The sequence below is a fragment of the Manis javanica genome, chromosome 10 (assembly GCF_040802235.1).
Source record: "Manis javanica isolate MJ-LG chromosome 10, MJ_LKY, whole genome shotgun sequence".
Classification (NCBI taxonomy): Eukaryota; Metazoa; Chordata; class Mammalia; order Pholidota; family Manidae; genus Manis; species Manis javanica.
In genome coordinates, this window is record NC_133165.1 from 6,076,686 (window position 1) to 6,094,298 (window position 17,613).

At 45.2% G+C, this 17,613-nt stretch overlaps 1 protein-coding gene across 37 annotated transcripts in view; it reads left to right on the forward strand.

Moving 5' to 3' along the window:
* The window catches only part of RBFOX1 (RNA binding fox-1 homolog 1), a 1,840,194-nt gene that overhangs the window by 1,656,542 nt on the left and 166,039 nt on the right, over nucleotides 1-17,613 (forward strand). Inside the window, exon 1 of one of the 37 annotated variants that reach the window (XM_073214717.1) lies at nucleotides 12,135-12,324. The exons of 33 other annotated variants lie outside the window; for them this stretch is intronic. In XM_073214717.1, the coding sequence (XP_073070818.1) occupies nucleotides 12,292-12,324 (33 nt within the window). In that variant the 5' untranslated portion in view covers nucleotides 12,135-12,291. Of the gene's footprint in view, nucleotides 1-12,134; nucleotides 12,325-17,613 lie in introns of those variants that run through there. 3 more of the 37 variants (XM_073214721.1, XM_073214712.1, XM_073214716.1) reach the window with 3 other exon arrangements.

A 17,613-nucleotide genomic window follows, 5' to 3' on the forward strand; every position in this document is an offset into this window, starting at 1 on the left:
AGAAACATAGGTGACCATGCTACAAAATGCTTGAATCAGAATACAATTCAGTGCAAGACTTAGCACAGTTCTGGGAAAAATTCTTTCTGCCCTCCGTGCCACTGGAGGCTTGTGTGTCATTTTCCCAAGCCCACCGTGTCATCGTGGTTGTGATGGGTCAAACTTATCCTCTGCTCCCTTGACCAGTGTCCCTCCCAGGACAGGTTTTGATGGATTATTTTTTTTCTGGAAAATTTTCCTTCACCTACTTTACACAGTGTCATCCAAGTTGTTGCTCTTTTGAATAATAATAACAACAATAAAGCACAGATACTACAACACTTATAACAAATTTATAGGGAATATGTTTAATGCTAAGTATGGTGATAGGAAAATTATATGCACTGACCAATTTTTCCCATAAATAACTCTATTAGGTATGCTGTCCTTATCCTCATTATAGTAGAATCCAGAACACAGAGGTTGTGTTACTTGTTCCGGGTCATATGCTCAGTAAGAGGCATAGCCAGTGTTTGGACAGCAGGCCTCTGAGTCTCAGAAGGCTTGCATTCTAGAACCCAGCAAAATAGTCCCCAAACCCAGTCCTCAAGATCACTAATGTCATGCTGTCTTCTTTTTTTTTCCCTGTCCCTCTCAACGAGCCTAGACCATTTCTTGGAAAACCAACAAAAGCTCATTGAAAGTGTTCATTTATATTTATTTTTGGAGTCCTTAAATAACTAATAAGGGCTCTCATACAGGGGGATACTGGAAGGAGAGCATCCCAGAGAAATCCTCGAGAACATGATGTGGTGGGAAGAGAGCAGGTGGGTTCCTATTCTGGCTCCAGCTCTTACTAGCAGGGTGGCTGGGAACAAGCCATTCCTTGGCTGCGTCACTTTTCTCATCTATTAAATGAGGCCAGTAACACCTAACCCAGTGTCCTTGTGAGAATTTAATGAGATAATGGCTGTGAGTCACTTATGGTCTATAAAGGGCTTTTTGAGAGCCATTATCATCATCAACATTGTCTCTCTCCCACCCGTAACATGTAGTCAAGAGACGATCACATTTAAAGCTCACAGTCGATCTTGGGGTGCCTGACGGCATCTGTACTCCCATGGAGTAATCCTCAACAGAGATTTTAAAAAATTCGACTACTCAGCATTCTTACAGAAAAGACTGCAGGACATACCATTTCCTCATTTCATATAATTGCTCCAAATAGCTTTTGGGGGGAGAGAATGTTCATTAGAGTCCTATTAAAATAAAATTTAAAAATTCAGAATCAGCTCTTTTGCACTGGACACGGGAAAGTTTGCCAAAGTTATGATTTGAGCCGTTGGGATCCTTACTGATGCAGAGATGCACAGCCTTGAGAGGGGGCTCCAGTCCCAGCGCCCTGCCTCGCCTCTGCCCCTGCCTGTCGTCTCTCTCCTGGAGGACGCCTCCATCTTTGCTCCTCCCTCCCTGTCTGCACCATGTTCGCTCTCCATGCATTAGTTGTCCGGAGGCCAGAATGGTCTCTCTGCAATGCTAACCCGACCAGGCTATTCCCAGTCTCAGAACTCTTTGGCCATTTTATGTAGCATTCCCTGTTTTTCTACATATGCCCTCAACTTCATTTCCAGCTCCAATTCCAATTCCTGCCAAACCCCCACCGCACACATACTGCATCCTTAGAACCCTGTTCTCGGTATGCTTTTATGCCCTGAAACATGCTTTTTCCCTCCCTTGCATTTTCCACCTAACTCATCCCCACTTCTCCTTGAGAATCCATCCGGACTACTGTGTCCTTCAAGAAGCATTCAATGTACCTTCCATCTGAGAAGTGGCGGGCTTCCTCTATGGCTCCCACAATCACCTGCACTTCGACTTACCCATGACACTTGCTTTTGATCGTTGACTTTCTCGCATCTCTCTTTACCCATATTTTAATCCCCATAGGAACAAGGACTATTTTCCCAGGTCTGAATGTATTTGATGTCAATGCAAAAACAAATATTGATCCTGAGCCTCCCAGGGGCCCCCACAGTAAATAAAAGTATCCATAGTGCCTCTCTCAGTGCTTAATACACAGTCAAGAAAGACGTCTTGAATGAGTGAATGGGTGAATCAAGCAAGACATCCTACCGTGTGTCTGTGAGATTTAAAAAAGAACTAGTTTCTTTCTGATCAAATCCAGTGGATAACCTTGCAGAACAAGATCTAACTCAGAATGTCTGCTGATACCTTAAGCATTCTGCGTCCTGGAACGTGTTCAAGGGCTCTTCCCTGACCTCGCACACAGCGAATGTCTGAGCTCTATAGGCTATTTGTGGAGAGTTTATTTCATCTTTGCAGAAAGCTGCCCGCTATAAATATTAGTCAGTTGATTTCACACAGAGTTAAAACAAGCTTTTAAAAGCCTTTTACCTCTCCTGTCCCCAAATAGGTACTTTAGACAGACTCTCAAGGCCTTTGTCAGATTCAGTAACGTGGAGGTTATGTTTGGTTCAGAAGTGGCCTTCTGTGAATTGTACAGAAATTGTACAGAAAGTGTAGGGCAAAGTGGAGAATTTTGATTACAAATACTGGGCGAGGGGTGGTGTGAAAATCAAGCTGTCCTCTTGTGGATTCATCTCCATGAGGATGTTTCTGAAGATGTTCATGTTTGGTAGCAAAATGGTAGCTTGGTTTTGTTCAGGAGCAGGAGCTTCAAATTCATATGGTTGGAGCTCATTCCCAGCTCTGCCCATCAGCGCGTCATTGGTACACAGGGATCCGACTAGCTGTGTGACCCTCAAACCAATGGGTAAAACCAGGGCTAGCTCAAAGAAATCTAATGGGATCCCAGTATGAACCATATATGTAGGTTTTCTTTCTAAAAATTTTCTGATGACCACCTTAAACCAAGTAAAAAGAAACAGATGACTGTGAATTCAATATTTCATTCAACCCAATTATGCCTCAATAAATAACGAAGAAAGTTTTCTTTAACACAGTGTGTCCAAGCTATTATCCTTTCAACATGTAATCAAAATAAAACTATTCAAGAGACATTTTGCATTCTTTTCCTCTCCTGTGTCTCTGAAATCCAGTGTGCATTTTATGTTTACAGCGCAGCTCATTGCGAATCAGCCACATTTCAGCTGCTCTGTAACCACACATGGCTAACGGCTACCACACTGAAACAGCCTGGGGTGAAATCACAAAGCCAGGGCATGTCTCTCAAGTTCTTAAACTTCTTGTACTGGGATTATAAGATCTGCTTCACAGAGACCAAGTGAGATCTCATGAAAATTGGTAGGTACTCCAGCTTCCTCCTCTGAAGTGTAAAGAGTGGATTAAGAGGACAAGATATTACATCATTCTTAGTTTCCTGGGTTGTTGGATTTCTATCGCTGGGCCTTAAGCTCTGGAGGTAGGTGGTGACTTCACTTAACACTGTTGTCTCCAATGACCAGCACATAGTAGGTATGTTACATTCCTAGGGCTGCTATAACAAAGTACCACAAACTGGATGGCTTAAATAATAGAAATGTATCATCTCATTGTTCTGGAAGGAAGTGTCAGTAGGGTTGGCTGCTTCTGAGGGCTAAGGAATCTGTTCCAGGCCTTCCTTCTAGCTTCTGGAGGTTTGCTGGCAACCTTTGGCATCCCTTGGCCATAAAAGCATCACCCTGTTCTGCACCTTCATCGTTACCTGGCATTCTTCTTGTGTGCATGTCTGTGTCCAGATGTGCCATTTTTATTAAAGGGTCATTATGGGTCCACCCTATTTCCTGTATGACCTCATTTTAACTTAACTAATTACGCTTGCAATTAGTCCGTTCCCAAGGAAGGCCACATTCTGAGATACTGGGAACTAGGACTTCAATGTTTGGATACGAGCAGGCGGTGGGGCGGTTGCACAATTCAAACTGAAACAGTAGATGTTCAATAAATGTAAGCCAGATACATGAGTCAACAGTACGTGAATGTAAGGACAGCCTCTCATCTACTTGGGGTGGATTCCAAGAATATTCCATTCTGCCTCAAGAAGACAGGTGTGTTAAAATCAAATAAGGAAACCTGGCTAGCAAGGGGGATGAATGCTGCCCATGGGCAGTTTTATACCCTACAACTAACACAGCTACACAATCACATTTGAAAATATCTTAAGGCTGCTCCTTGAGGGCCTTTTAAATTAAACTTCATTAACATCCATCAGCCTCGGGTTTTCTCAGCTGTTGCTGTCTCAAGCATTTGGATAAATGAACTTGAATGTTTTAGGTTATTTGACACAATGTATTTGGTCAGATACCACACCAGTGGTATCTGAATAGCATTTCTCATCACCAGGCCTCTCTTTTATACACAAATAAAACAAGCTTCTTCCATATTTCCAAAAACCCACTGTCTTCCTTGACTCCTTGACATTTTGCACAACCTCTTCTTGATTCAGTCAGTTTAGTTCTTCTCTGCTCTAAACCGTGCAACCCTCTCTCAGCTGAGCATTCAGTCAGGGAGATACCCTGGAACTAGCGTACATCCGTAGCTACAGATAAATCATAGTTATGCACTGACTGAACATATGCGAAGAATTCAAGGTTCTCCAGTCTTAAGTAGTACATTGATTGAAGACCATGGTCTCAAAGACCCTTGAGTTGGAACAGGGCAGTTAGGGAACCTGCTCTTCACTTAAGAAGATTCTCTGGTTCCAATCCTTCTGAATTTCTTAAATAAATAGGAGTCACTTCAATACTCGCGTGTTTAAGTGAAGTTGCCTTGTCTTGCATTTGAAAGGCCAATAAAGTTTTATGTCCCATGTGTTCTGATGATAGTTTCAGTTGTCATAAGGTCCATGTTCAGTTTTCTTATTTTTCATGTAAAAGTTTATGAGTTAAGGATGGAGAAAACCCAGAAGGCACCGTGCAGTCGAGTCTATGGCTATAGCTAGAGATGTCAGGTCACGTGAATGGAAAACTTAGGAAGCAGTTTGGTACAATGGAAATAGCTCTAGAGTTGAAATCCCAGCAAGAACATTTCTCAGCTCTCTGAGTTTGGGCATCCACTGAGTGACCTGGGTGTCAGCTTGCTCTTCTGTTAAATGGGTAAGACTGGTACCCATTCTCCCTCCCTTCCGAGGTGTAATGTGAGGTTCAAACAGGTAATACGCAAGTTGCTCCCAGGAGCCTTTATACCGTGCCATTGGCTAAGCTGTTGTGATGGTGGTGGCGAAGAGGATGATGGGCCTCTGTCCGGTTTATTTACTTATTGACCACCCATTTCCTCCATTTATTTCTGCTGTTTCAAGCATTTGAGCTGCTTCAAGTGCAAAGGTAATGCCAAGGGTATAGTGTAAATTATCATCTCTATTTCTCTTCTTACCTTGACTAGCTTCATCCTGGCGTGTGTCATCACTGCATTTACTCTTAGATTTAACCACAGTGTTTTTGAGCATCTGCTCTGTGCATGCCATTCCGAGAGTGCTGGGAATATGCTGCTCCATAAAACAGATGTAGGTTTCTGCCCTCTGGGCCTTAGAATCCAGTAGCTTCCAGCTCTCTCAGTCCAATATCTTGTTGGTCCGATGGCTCCAGAAACAGCCTCATTGTTTTCCTTTACTACTTTTTCATCAATTCTTCCACTCTCCATATGAGATGTCCTCCTACCGCAGCAGGACAACTGGTCTTCCCACACATTGTTTTGGCAGCCCGTTTCATACCACCCGGCCATTTCCTGCTCACACTGTAACTTTCAGTTCAGACATCAGTTTGTTTAGAAAGTGCTCCTAGATAAACCACCGGGTTAGGAATGCCCCTTTCTCTCCTTGTATTTCTCTTGTCATGGCACATACCCCACTACGCTGCAAATTTCTGGACTGTCTGTGACTCCTGCCAGCCTGTATCTGTGAGGTACCTGGGTTGTGTCCATCTCATCAGCACGGTAGCCCCTAAAGCTGGCACAGTACCTGCCATCCAGAAGAACTTAGCTGCCGAAACAATTACATGAATATCAAGTTCTTGCCAATTTGAATAGTTCATTGCTCTTGTTTCCCGGCAGTCTCTCTAATTCCATTTCTCCCAAGTCCACGTATAATTCATTTTGTGACAGCCTTTGTTTTCTAGTTGGCAAACTATTAGAGGCTAAAACTTATGCAACACACAATGAAAGACAAGGCCATGTTTTATCATCTTTGCCTGTCGCAGTAACCAGATTGGACATCTTTCTACAAGTGAGGTGAATGTAAGCCAACCGATATCTATCATATCAAACACCTGATTACAACACGTGGAAGAAAGGTAGGAAATGTTAAAAGATGAATACTACAAGCAGCTGCCCTTGAGGAGTTTGCAGTCTCATGAGAGGCCATGACATTCATGTGAGGAAATTGGACAGTTAAAAATACACTTAAATGTTTGGTTTGGTAAGTTCATTATAAACTGTGTGGGGCTGGTTGGTAGTTTCTGTGTCTTAACTGTGTCCCATCCCCTGAAGATCATGGGGGTGCTGTCAGCCATGGTCAGACATCCAGCTTTGAGAAAGGACTGGAGAAGAAGAAATGTTGATGAGTGGCACTGGGGCATCCATTTCCTATGGATAGAAAACTCAGTTTTTATAACATCGTGTGAAAGGAAATGATTCTGAATCCGTCCGTGTACAGGACAGTGGTGCCTGGTCCTTGCACCGTTTTCTGTCTGGAATGTTTGCATTTCCTTTCACTAGAACATTTCTTTACCATCATTCTCATGGGGAGCATATACAATTGTCTTTCTAGCAGTGTGACTTAATCCTTCCAGTTTTCCAAATCTAGTGATAGACCCTCGGTGACGTGCTTAGTGGGATGCTTCATTCAGCAACATCCACAGAGGAACTGGCATCTCTCTAAGCTGCTTGGTGCTGTCTGTATGCATAGTGGCCTCCTCTTCTACAAAGAAAGTTGCATCACACCAAGTTGCGTCAGTTTCCCATCTTAGAAGCAGCAGAGATTTCTCTGGATAACTATGATAGGATAGGGACCACAGAGATATTATCCCAAATCGTATCTGCAGGGTAAGTGTAAGATTATTTAAGGAAACAAAATCCATCCATTTCCTTTTGTGGATTTAGCTAAATGTAGTAGTATTGGAAATGTGGTACAAGTCACTGAAATCCATCTTGAATATGAATTTAACACTGACATTACTCTGGCGGGGATGGTGGCGAGAACTTTTTCCTTTCTTTAGAAAATAGCTGGCTGGGAAAGGAGATAGACTGTGCCAGTGAGTCTGCTCAGGATTGGAGGTTTCCTGCATAGGCAGGAAGTGAAGGGTCCTTAGTGAATTAAGACTTAAGATGCATTTATCTGCTCATTCCCTTATGAAAACAGTTCTTGCTAATATTTATTTGCTTAGTTCCGTTGTCTACCTGCTCATGTGGCCTTCTGCCTGCACCACTATATTTGTGCCAGGGGTGGGCAGCTCCAGGTGTCACTCACTAATAAACGGCAAGGGCAATTTTGCGTAGTACACAGGAACTTCCTTTCCATTTTTTCCAACTTCCTGCCTTGAGGTCAGAATTGGATCGCTGCAAATAAGAGTTTCCTCATGCCCTGTTGGAGTGACCTTAGATTATTTGCTTAGCCTTTCAAAGCCTCCTATTTATATAATGAAGATAACATGGTGCCCACATTATGGGGCTATGGGTGCACTGAGGCAGCTACATTTATAGACCACTTAGGGCAGTGGCACACACACATTGTAAGCCTTTCGAATTATATTATTCTTGTTATCAACAATGTTATAATCGCCATCATTGCAATTAATACTATTAACCCACTTGGGTTCTGAATCTGGGATGGCAGAAACAAGATCTCATGCCTTTTCGCAACCTCCCACTTTGACTGGGATACTTCAGGGACTTGTCAGAAAATATTTTGTGCTTAATTGTTCCACCATAATCCTTACAAATACGCTCCTTCATCTTAGCCAAGAAAGAGGTCCATCACAGCCTATTTGAAAGGACCTCAGCTTTGGAGAAAGAACTGATTTGAGGTCTGTCTGCAAATACCACTTCCTAGCTTCCTAGCTTCAAGCCTTTATGCTTCCTTATCTGTGAAATGGGCATGATTAAAAGATGCTTATTAAAACTACAGCTCCTGTAGAGATGAAGTTAGATAATCTATATAAAGAAACTAATATTGTCTGATGTTTAGAAAGAACTCAATGAGTAAAAGCTGCTCTAGCTATTACTTTTTCTTAATAACAGGCAATAATAAGGCATAAGTAGCCCCTCTCTTACAAATAGGAGCTGTGTGGGGCTTCACCTGTCTGTATATGAAAGATGAAGGAGGTGCCGGTGCTGGGTGGCTCAGAGCATGGTTTGGTCTTGGTAGGGATACAAGGACTACCTTGGGAATTCATTTTTCATTCAACAGAACTGGATGTGTTAAGTGCCTGCCCCCATTTGAAGTGCTTGAGGCAGTGGTGATCGGGAAGACGGATGAGGCTCCTGTGCTCATGGAGGCAGACAGCACAATTCATGCAGAATAAATATATGTAATGTCAGAATCAAAATGTTTATGATGTCAAACTTTGATAAAGGTTTTAAAGGACAAGTCAGGGTCCTCGAGCATCGGGACAGGGGTGAGCAAGATGAAAAACCGAAAGCCCTCTTCTGAAGTGGTGGATCCTACTGCTTGGGAAGTCCACTTGCCCCAGAGGCTGCTGATTCTTTAAGAGACAAGCACATTTCCCTGTGGAAATATCATCTCATAAGCAAGAGTATCAGGTCTCCTGACTTGTACAAAGTGCCATAAATATTTGATTGTCACTAACTTTTAAGGAGTTGAGAAAAACAACCTCTACATTGCCTTCTGTGACTCCAAATGGAAAATCAGGATGGAACATTTTGCAAACATGACACCTTGTCTTTTGCAAGCCTGCCGCCCACTCGGGCTGGCTTGTATTTCTGGGACTGGTGTTTGTCAGCCCCAGCGAGATGGTTTCTGGCCTCTCTCACTGCTTCCCTGTCGAGGCCGGGGAAGTGAAATGAAACAAATTGCTTTCACTTGAATCTGTGACCTGGATTCTTGTTGTCTCTGTAAGTTTGTTTGTTTTTGTGAATTATGGCCACAGAGCAATTTCAGAGTACTTTATTCAAGGGGGGCTTTTCTGTATAAGCCAGTACAGTTAGGGAGACCAAGATCTGTGTGTCTACCTCAAGGAGGGCAGAGCGGACCCCGTCTCCACCTGCTTCAGGACGCAGAGCTCAGGAGTCTGACAGGTTTGGGGAAGTGGCCCTCGGTAGTTGTGTGAGTGTGAGGAGGTAAGGCCACCTCCGTGGAAAGGGAAGAAGAGTGTGTTCCACATCAGGGTCCTGGTCGATGAGGCACTGAAGGCAAAGCTCCTCTGTTGGAGTTTGTATCCTCAGTGCTTAGAAGAGCGACTGGTAGTACCTAAGAGAAGTTTTCTAATCATCATTACCATCGTCACCATTTCCCTTTTCATCACCACCATCACCACCACTACCACCATCACCACCATCACCATCGTGCCCACCATCATCCTCATCTTCATGTTAGTATAGGTTCAGAGTCAGGAAATCTTCAGTAAGACCAGATGAGTTCAAATTCTGTTTCTGCCACTTAATTTACTAGATCCCGTAACAGGAAGGATGTTCACTTGTTTGGAGCCTCAAGGAACCATAAAATGTATCTCATGAGGGTGCTTGGGGGACTAAAGTGCCCAGCACAGTGCCCGGCACACTGTAGGTGAGGATCGGACCCTCCTCCCAGGTGTTCCCCACAGGGAGCATTTTGCTGGACTAGAAGGGGGCCTGAGCTCATCTCCACATGAGGACATGTGGTCACAGAACTTTTTAGATTATAAAACACATTTCTGTAGATGTTCTGCCTAAGGCATTATAAGAACCTTATTGGGAAGAATATGTGTTACCTATGTTTATTAACTGGGGTATTAACTGGTGAATAACTTGACAACAGTCCCACCATTATGCTCTTGATTGCTCAGCATTTGACTTTGATTCCGTAGTGACAGCGTTAATGGAAGGTTAGACGGTAACAACACTAGAAATTACCTAGCATGCTGTTCTCAATGTTATTGATTTTACTGCAATCCATAAAGGATTTTATGTTGTAACCCAGCTCACACACATAAGGTTTCACAAAACACTACACATTGTCCTATTCTCTTCTTTTCCAGGGTAGTATCATTTATTTCATTAAAGAGTGTTGATGTGACAACTCCCTACAAGGATTTTATAATCCAAGGGATCACCCTGTAGTTGCATTGTCCCCAGGATTCTGTATCACAATGACCTGGTCCCCATGCCTGGATCTCACCCTTGGAGATTTTAAGCCAGTGGGTCTGAGTTGGAGTCCTGGCATCTGATATTTTTTTCTAGGATTACTTCAAGTGACTCTGATGGCCCACTGGCTCAGGACCAGATGTCCTACTACATCTCTGTTTCCATCTGAAATGCTCTTCTCTGTTTAGTATTGGCTTGTTTGAGTGATTTTTTCTCTCACTCCCCAGAACATCTTTTACCAGGGAATATGTCTTTCTTCGTCTCATCCATCTTCCCCAGGTTGAAGGGCAGAAGTCTGGCTTCTTATGGCTCAGGAGAATGACCTCTGAGTTCGTATGCCAGGCTGGAGTCATGCAAGGAGCGTGCCTGGTCCGTCCTCTGAGGCAGTGCATTTCTAAGAGGGCCCCCACATATCCCTTTAAGGGACCAGAAAGGGTTGCTTATTTGAATCCTGCATTAGAGATGTCCCCTGGGTGTGATTAGAGATGGAAAGGGAAGAATGGCATAAATACTGTTTATCCAGGTTTTCTTTCCAATGCTGGTGATCTGGGAATTAAAAAAAAAAAAATCGCCCAAGGGCTACCTGAACAAGTACCACGGACAGACTAACAGGAAGGTGGAATTCTTCTAGGCAGCCTCTTCCATCCTCACCTCCTCCACTATTATTCAATTAATTACAAGTTTAATCACTTCAGAAACCCCATCCATTCCCTCCAGTGTAGCAAGATCTCTGCTCTCATAGCAAGGCATCTCGGCCATGAGTGAGCTGTGCCCGGGAAGGGTGGAGGGTCTCTTGAAACTCTCCCTCCACGAGCAAGAAAGACCTAACCAGATAACAACGGAGATTGTTGTGACATTTCACTCCAGTGGTTGTAGTTTTAATAATAATAGAAGAACAAAGTGTTTGTAGCTTTGAATAAAGAGGCGGCATTTGGCATTGAAATCGCTGGGGATTTTGTATACATGGTTTTATTCTTGCTTAGTTGGAAGAGAAGAAAAGCCATGGGTAGGAAGAGACAAAGGTTCAAGAAAAGGAGAAAGCAAGGTCCCTGCCCTCTTCCTACAGAGCACATACCGCCACTGGATTTTATGGCCCTTTGTAGGTTCCTGTCCTGAAAGCCTGCTGCCCCTCCTGGCTGCATAGTCCATTGGGACAAGGTGGTTTGGGGTTTTGCTCACCGTGCTATTGAACGTGATGAATGAACCTGTTTATGTAGCACGTACTATAAGGCAGGCCCTGTGCATGTTTGTTTTCCTGTGACTTGATTTTTATTTTGATCCTCGCGTTTGCTCCAGGAAGTCACTCATCATCTCCCTATTCAACAGAAGCAAAAACTGGATCCTAGGGAAGGGCAACGACTTGCCTAAGATCACACAGCTAGGCTGCAAAGGAGCCAGTCTTCCGAATCTTCCAATCATCAGTTACAGCGTGTTAAGACCAATTTACATATATATATATATTTTGTTTTAGCTTACCTCTGGCCATCCCATTCTCTCTTTGAGCTCTTTCTTCATCCCTCCTCCGTCTCTGTTCTGCTACCCCTGACTCAGCACCCCCCCTTAAAAATATAAAACAGAATAGGAGAGTAGGAACCGTAGCTAACTCCCTGGTGGGTTTCATAACTTTGCATACCATATATTTAGTTTAGTAATGAAAAATTCCAGCTCCAGGCGATGCATAGGATAGCATTTCTAATGTTTTTTAAATAGCTATTAATGTAGTCAAGCGCTGTGTGTGTGTGTGTGTGTGGCTGTTTTTCCCTTCCTCCTCTATATAATCATCTGCTCAGTGTACACTCAGAAAAGGAACAGGAGCCAGAGGAGGGGCAAGCTGTGATTGACAGACCAGGCCTCGCCCGCGGAAAGAGTCCCATCTGGGGTTGGTTTGGGGAGCAGTCAGATGTTGAGGGGGAGGTCAGCCAGGCGGCCTTCAACACCCCAGCCATCCCCACGTTGCACAGAGCCCACACCCTCCCTCGTAACTGAGGCCGGCCCCAGGCAGATGCTTCGTGGTGTGGGACTAGCCCAGCTGCTAAGTTTATGGAGGAGAAAGGACGCAGAATGGTGCAGCAGGTATTTCTCCCCGTTTTACATTCACTTGAAACTGTGATTTGAATGAAACGGAAGGCTTTCTGTGCGTTAAGTCTGTCGTTGTCTGCCATGCATGCTCGGCTCCTTGAATCGTGCTGGTGGGGAAAGGAGAGGATTTCAGCCCAGGGTGTGTGTGTGTGTGCATGTTGTGGGGGGCTGGGGGGCTTTCTGCTTGATATGTCGAACTGAGCTGGTCCTAGAACCAGCAGGTTCATGGTGAAATTTTGTATTTTTCTTCTTTGTTTCAATGCCTGGGGGCACAATGCCATGTGGCTCTCCGCAGGCCAGCACAGGAGGCTTTCTCTGAATATGCACGATTTCTTGCCAGAGAAGTAGAGCCGTCCACGCTCCCGAACTCAAGTAAAACAAACTGTCAGCAAGACTGAGAACAGCAGGCAACCAAGAATGGAGAGTTTCCTCCGGCCAGTCAGTTCTGGCGGGGGTCCCCGTGCGCGAATGGACGCTCTCCTTGGCTGTGTGGATAGCTGAATCAGACGGTGCATTAGGGCTGTACAATGCCTGTGCGTTTCTTCATCATAAGGGCTGTGCTTAGGGCAGAAGAGGTTTTTCGGAGCAAGGAACGGACTAAATGAATTCCAGAAGCAAAAACAGAGAAGATGCTCAAGAAGTTTGATTTTGAAAGCTGGAAAATCCCACCTCCCCCCCACACAGAAAAATACTTGATTATCTTAAAGTCCACCTTGGCAGATGGGAAAGTCAGACAGTTACGTCAAAAAGAATATACCCGTTTCGTGCTCTGCCACGTAAAGACGGTTCCAGAGTTAAAATGTGGTTGGCATTAGATGTGGAGCCAAAATATTTTGCAAAGTCTAACAGGCTACTACCTTTTGTTCTCTTATTAGTTTTCCACAACTACTTTATTCAACTACTCAAGGTAATGAATTGGGAGAAGGGAGATGTCTGGGGGGGGGGGGGCGGGAAAGTCTCATTATCTCTCTGACTCTGTCTCCTGAGCCCAGCTTGGAGAGAAAAATGAAGGCTTGCAGGATATTTCAGTGACCAAAGAGATTCTTCTTTTGAGGAGTGCCTTTCTGAATGTTTGCATGCAACAGAGTCTACACACCATGCTAATAGTCAGATTATGGTGTTTGTCTTAAAATAGCAATAATATCCTGGCTATTTCATGCTTCAGTAAAATATTTAAATTGAAATGGCATTTTTTTTTTTGCTCTGGAGAGTCGGACTTGGTTGCCTTTTAATAATCGTTTTGCTCCCGGTAACTGGAGCACAAGCCGCCCGTCGGGGGATCTCGAGTAATGATGGGATTCCACGCCATCTCGCTTGTTGTTGAGTTACTGCTCTAACTGAGGGTCGGTGTGGATGTGTGAGGACGAGGGGGTTTCTTCCACATTTATTCGAACACATGTTCTTTATTTCAATCTTCTATCCAGTTCTGCAGCAGCAATAGCGTGTTTTAAAACACAAGGTTTCAGAGTGTTTTGGGGTTTTGTTCGTGTTTTTATCTTTTGTGTATTTAGCAGTAACTCAGGGAAGTCCAGGCACTGAAAATTAGGTGTTAGGTTTTCATGATCTCTCAGAGCACTTGCTCAGTGAGGTGGGGGAAACATGCAAAAGCAGAATCCTGTCAACTCAGAACACCCACAGGCACCCGGACCTGGGAAGTATCAGAACCTCTGGGATCATACCACTTGTTTAGGGCAAGGTGGGGTGTTGGCATTGGACTAGAAGAGAGAAGGCAGCTTTTCCAAAAGAGGAAACGCCTAGCCAGAATGCTTCAAATCGTTTTTGCCTGTCACCCTCATCTACATGCACTTGGCTTCAGTTTTCAACCAGGAGCCTGTTTGCGTGCCCAAGATTTGCCTTGACCTGGCGTAAAAAAGGTGTCCTCAGTGTGAGTGTATTTTTCCCGAAAATACTTGTCCGCCAAGCTGAGAATCCGGAAACATCACTAGGGAGGGAACAAAGACGTCTCTGAAACCACTTGAAGGTGAAAAATAATTCCATAGGAAGTACAATGATCTTAATTAAATATTAGCTGTAATTAGCCCAAAGTGCAAATGTTGGGAATATTAATTAGGGTCTCTCTGGAACAGCTGTCAGTGTTAATAAGTAACAGTGGGGGGTCCCACCAACATCTGTCTAAGAACTCCAGGAACAAGAGAGCAATACAGTCCCGTGGACCTGAATGCTCCCCGCAAACTCCTCTACATGCGCAGAGTCCCAAGAGCCTGCTGCCCTTGGCTTGTCAGCATGGCACAAGGTTTGGCAGAAGTGGGTGGTTTATCCTGAGCTCTGGTGCTGCCTCAGTTGGCCCTTGCCTTTCCTAGGGTGGCCTCAGGGCCTTCTGCAGCTAGGCCTTGAGCTTGAGATGGCAAATGTTCCCCAGGCTGTCGCTCTGACACTCCCCACGGGTCACCCCCCAGTCTGGCTCATAGAACATCAGCATCTCTTCATCAGATAGGCCAGCGCCTGACTTCCTCCCAGGGCATAACCACCACCAGCTGGAGGACAGGACTAGAGGCCATGGTGTCTGTGGCCGAGAGAGGTTTGCTTGTTTAAAAATGGGAAGAAGCCTGCCCAGCAGAGGACAGTCTTGCCAAATGAGAGACCCCTGGGCACAGGAGAAACATGGGCCTGTGTTCAGCTCCTGGCCTCCCTTGCCGTGACCTTGCAGAATTATTTCCCAGTCTGGGGCTACGGTATCCATCACCACACAGTAACATGGGGTTTAAGACGCAGTGTATGCAGAACAGATCCTAGGGCTTGGCGCCATGAACACTTGGGGCTGGGGAATCCTCTGTGGTGGGTGCCATCCTGTGCCTAGTAGGGTCTTCAGCAACATCGCTGGCCTCCACCCACTAGTGTCTCCAGTCATTGCCTAATGTTCCCTGGGGACTGGTCACCCCATTTAAGAACCACGAGTGCAAAGTGCCCAGCATCGTGCCTGGCACCCCATAGGCCTGAGATGAAGGAACTGTCACTCAGTTTGTCTTTGGAGCACCAGATAGGAGGGGACATCTTCCAGATGGGGTGCAGAAGCCTGAGGCCGTGATGGGTCTCCTCCTCCTAAGGCCACCTCTGCGGAGTTTAAAACATGTGTGTGTGCATGTGTTTACAGTTTAGAGATCTGGTGAGGGAAAGTGAATTCCGAAGAAGATTCTGACTCATGCATTTTGCACCCTCCTCAACGCTGCCCATCTCCAAGTCTAGCTGAGCCACCCCTCCTTTAGGTAGAACACACCCACTTTCTCTCTTCCTGCTTCACTGCCAGCTTTGTATCCAGACCAAACTATTTATGCAATGATGACTTCTTAACTGGTGTCCCCATATTTAATGACAAAGCTACCACCATGATGAGAAAACATTTTCTGCAAGGGGCCAAGTAGTTTAATAGTTTAGGCATTATGGGCCATATGGTCTCTGTCACAACTGCTCAACTCTGCCACTGTGGTACAATGAGTATGGCTGTGTCTCAATAAAGCTTTATTTACAAAACAACCCGCGGGCCAGATTTGTCCCACGAGCCAGCCTATCTCCTGTTGCCAGAATAATCTTTCCAGGGCCCCGAGTTCATATGGGAGCATGCACACATTTACTTAGCAAGCACCGTTGATTCCCCCTTTGCAGACAGCATGCTGCTGGACACTGGAAATGGAGCAGAGAATATGACAGACCCCTTCCTCGGGACTCTCACAGATAAATAAGCAGACAATAGCACCTCCTGGAGTTATGGGAGATGTGGCTACAAGCTGCAGTGCAGCATGAAGGACAGTCAACTCATGTGGCTTAAGTGACAAGGCAGGCTTCCTTGAGGAGGCAGCTCTTGATCTGGGACCCCAAAGAGAAATAGAGCCTAACCAGGAGAGGGAGTCAGGGCTTTCCAAGCCAGAGGTGGCAGCGACATGCAAGACTTGGTGGTATTGAGAACATGGAGCGGGCATAGGTCTCCTGAGGGCAGGCCCTTCTCTTTCCATAAAGAGCTCAGATCGTAGCAGAAAGCCCTTTGTGGGACTGGGTCGCCCTTGCTGAGTTGCCCTGCAGGGAGGAAGGACCACGTGCTCCTACATGTAAGGTGTTGTCTGCTGGAGGTGGAGGGGGGAAACTTTCTCCTGATGTGACCCTCTCTCTCTGCATCATTTCATGCGTCTCTCTGAGGCCACACCTGGAATTTTCACAAGTCTTTGAATCCAGAGATGAGCCAGGACCAAGGTCGGGAGGTGGAAACAGACCCTTTGGGCAGAAATAGAATCTGACACATATGAAGTGCTCTTTGGAGGGTTCGCAAGGTCCCAAAGGTTCTGGAGCTTCCTGTAAGCCAGAAAAAAGTGGTATGTGGGATTTCTGTACACAAGGATATGTTCCTGGAACAGCCATGTAGAAGAGGAGAATGCTAGTCAGCTTATAAATGGCAGAGGATTTCTTATTAGCCAAGACCCTTTTTGTTGAAAGTAATAGAAAAACTAGTTTAAACAAAATAACACATGTACTGACTTGTGTAACTAAAGCAAACAAATGGTGTTACTAACTGCAGGTGAACTGGGTCCCAGACTTCAGATGGTGTCCCCAGGACTCGGTTTGATTTCTGGGCTCTGTTTTCCTCTGGGTGGACTTCTGCTCTAGGCAGACCCCCTTCAAGTAGTTGTTCTGAGCAGCTCCAGGCTTACATTATTTCTACCCAATCACAGTGGGTAGAGAAGTTAGGAAAACCCCAGCAAAGTCCCAGGATGCAAGCCTCACTGGAGTTACTAGGGGTTAATTCCCTAACTGGCTTAGATGGATGGGCAAGAGCCCGCTTCTCTCCGGGGCCAAGCCGGTGGAACCCTCTGATTAGCTAGGCCAGGTCACGCGACCAAATCTAGTGGTAATCCAGGTAGGGCTCAGCCCCCATCTGCATGCATGGGCTGAGGGTGCAGGTATCCCCAAAGAGGAACCCAGGCACTATCCTTGAAAAGAGAAATGCACACTAATCAGCCATGACCATCACTGTCTCCTGTGGTTTCCCAAGATCGACGGGGTTACCTTTCCACCTGCAGTGATCCAGCCTCCCCACAGACGGGCCCTGCACAGCCCCAAATGCTGTGAAGAGATGTGAGACAGAAAGAAATGACTGTACATTTCTGCTTCCAATGGTGCAGACATTTGGAGGAATTAGCCTGGGGGAGGAAAGGGCCTGATGGGAATGTTTTCACTTGTAAAGTGTTTTAAACTTATCCTCAGCTGAGTTCTCTTCCAAGTGACATCTTTAGCGTTCTAATTAAGGTCCCCTCTAAACAAATGCACAGGCTCTGT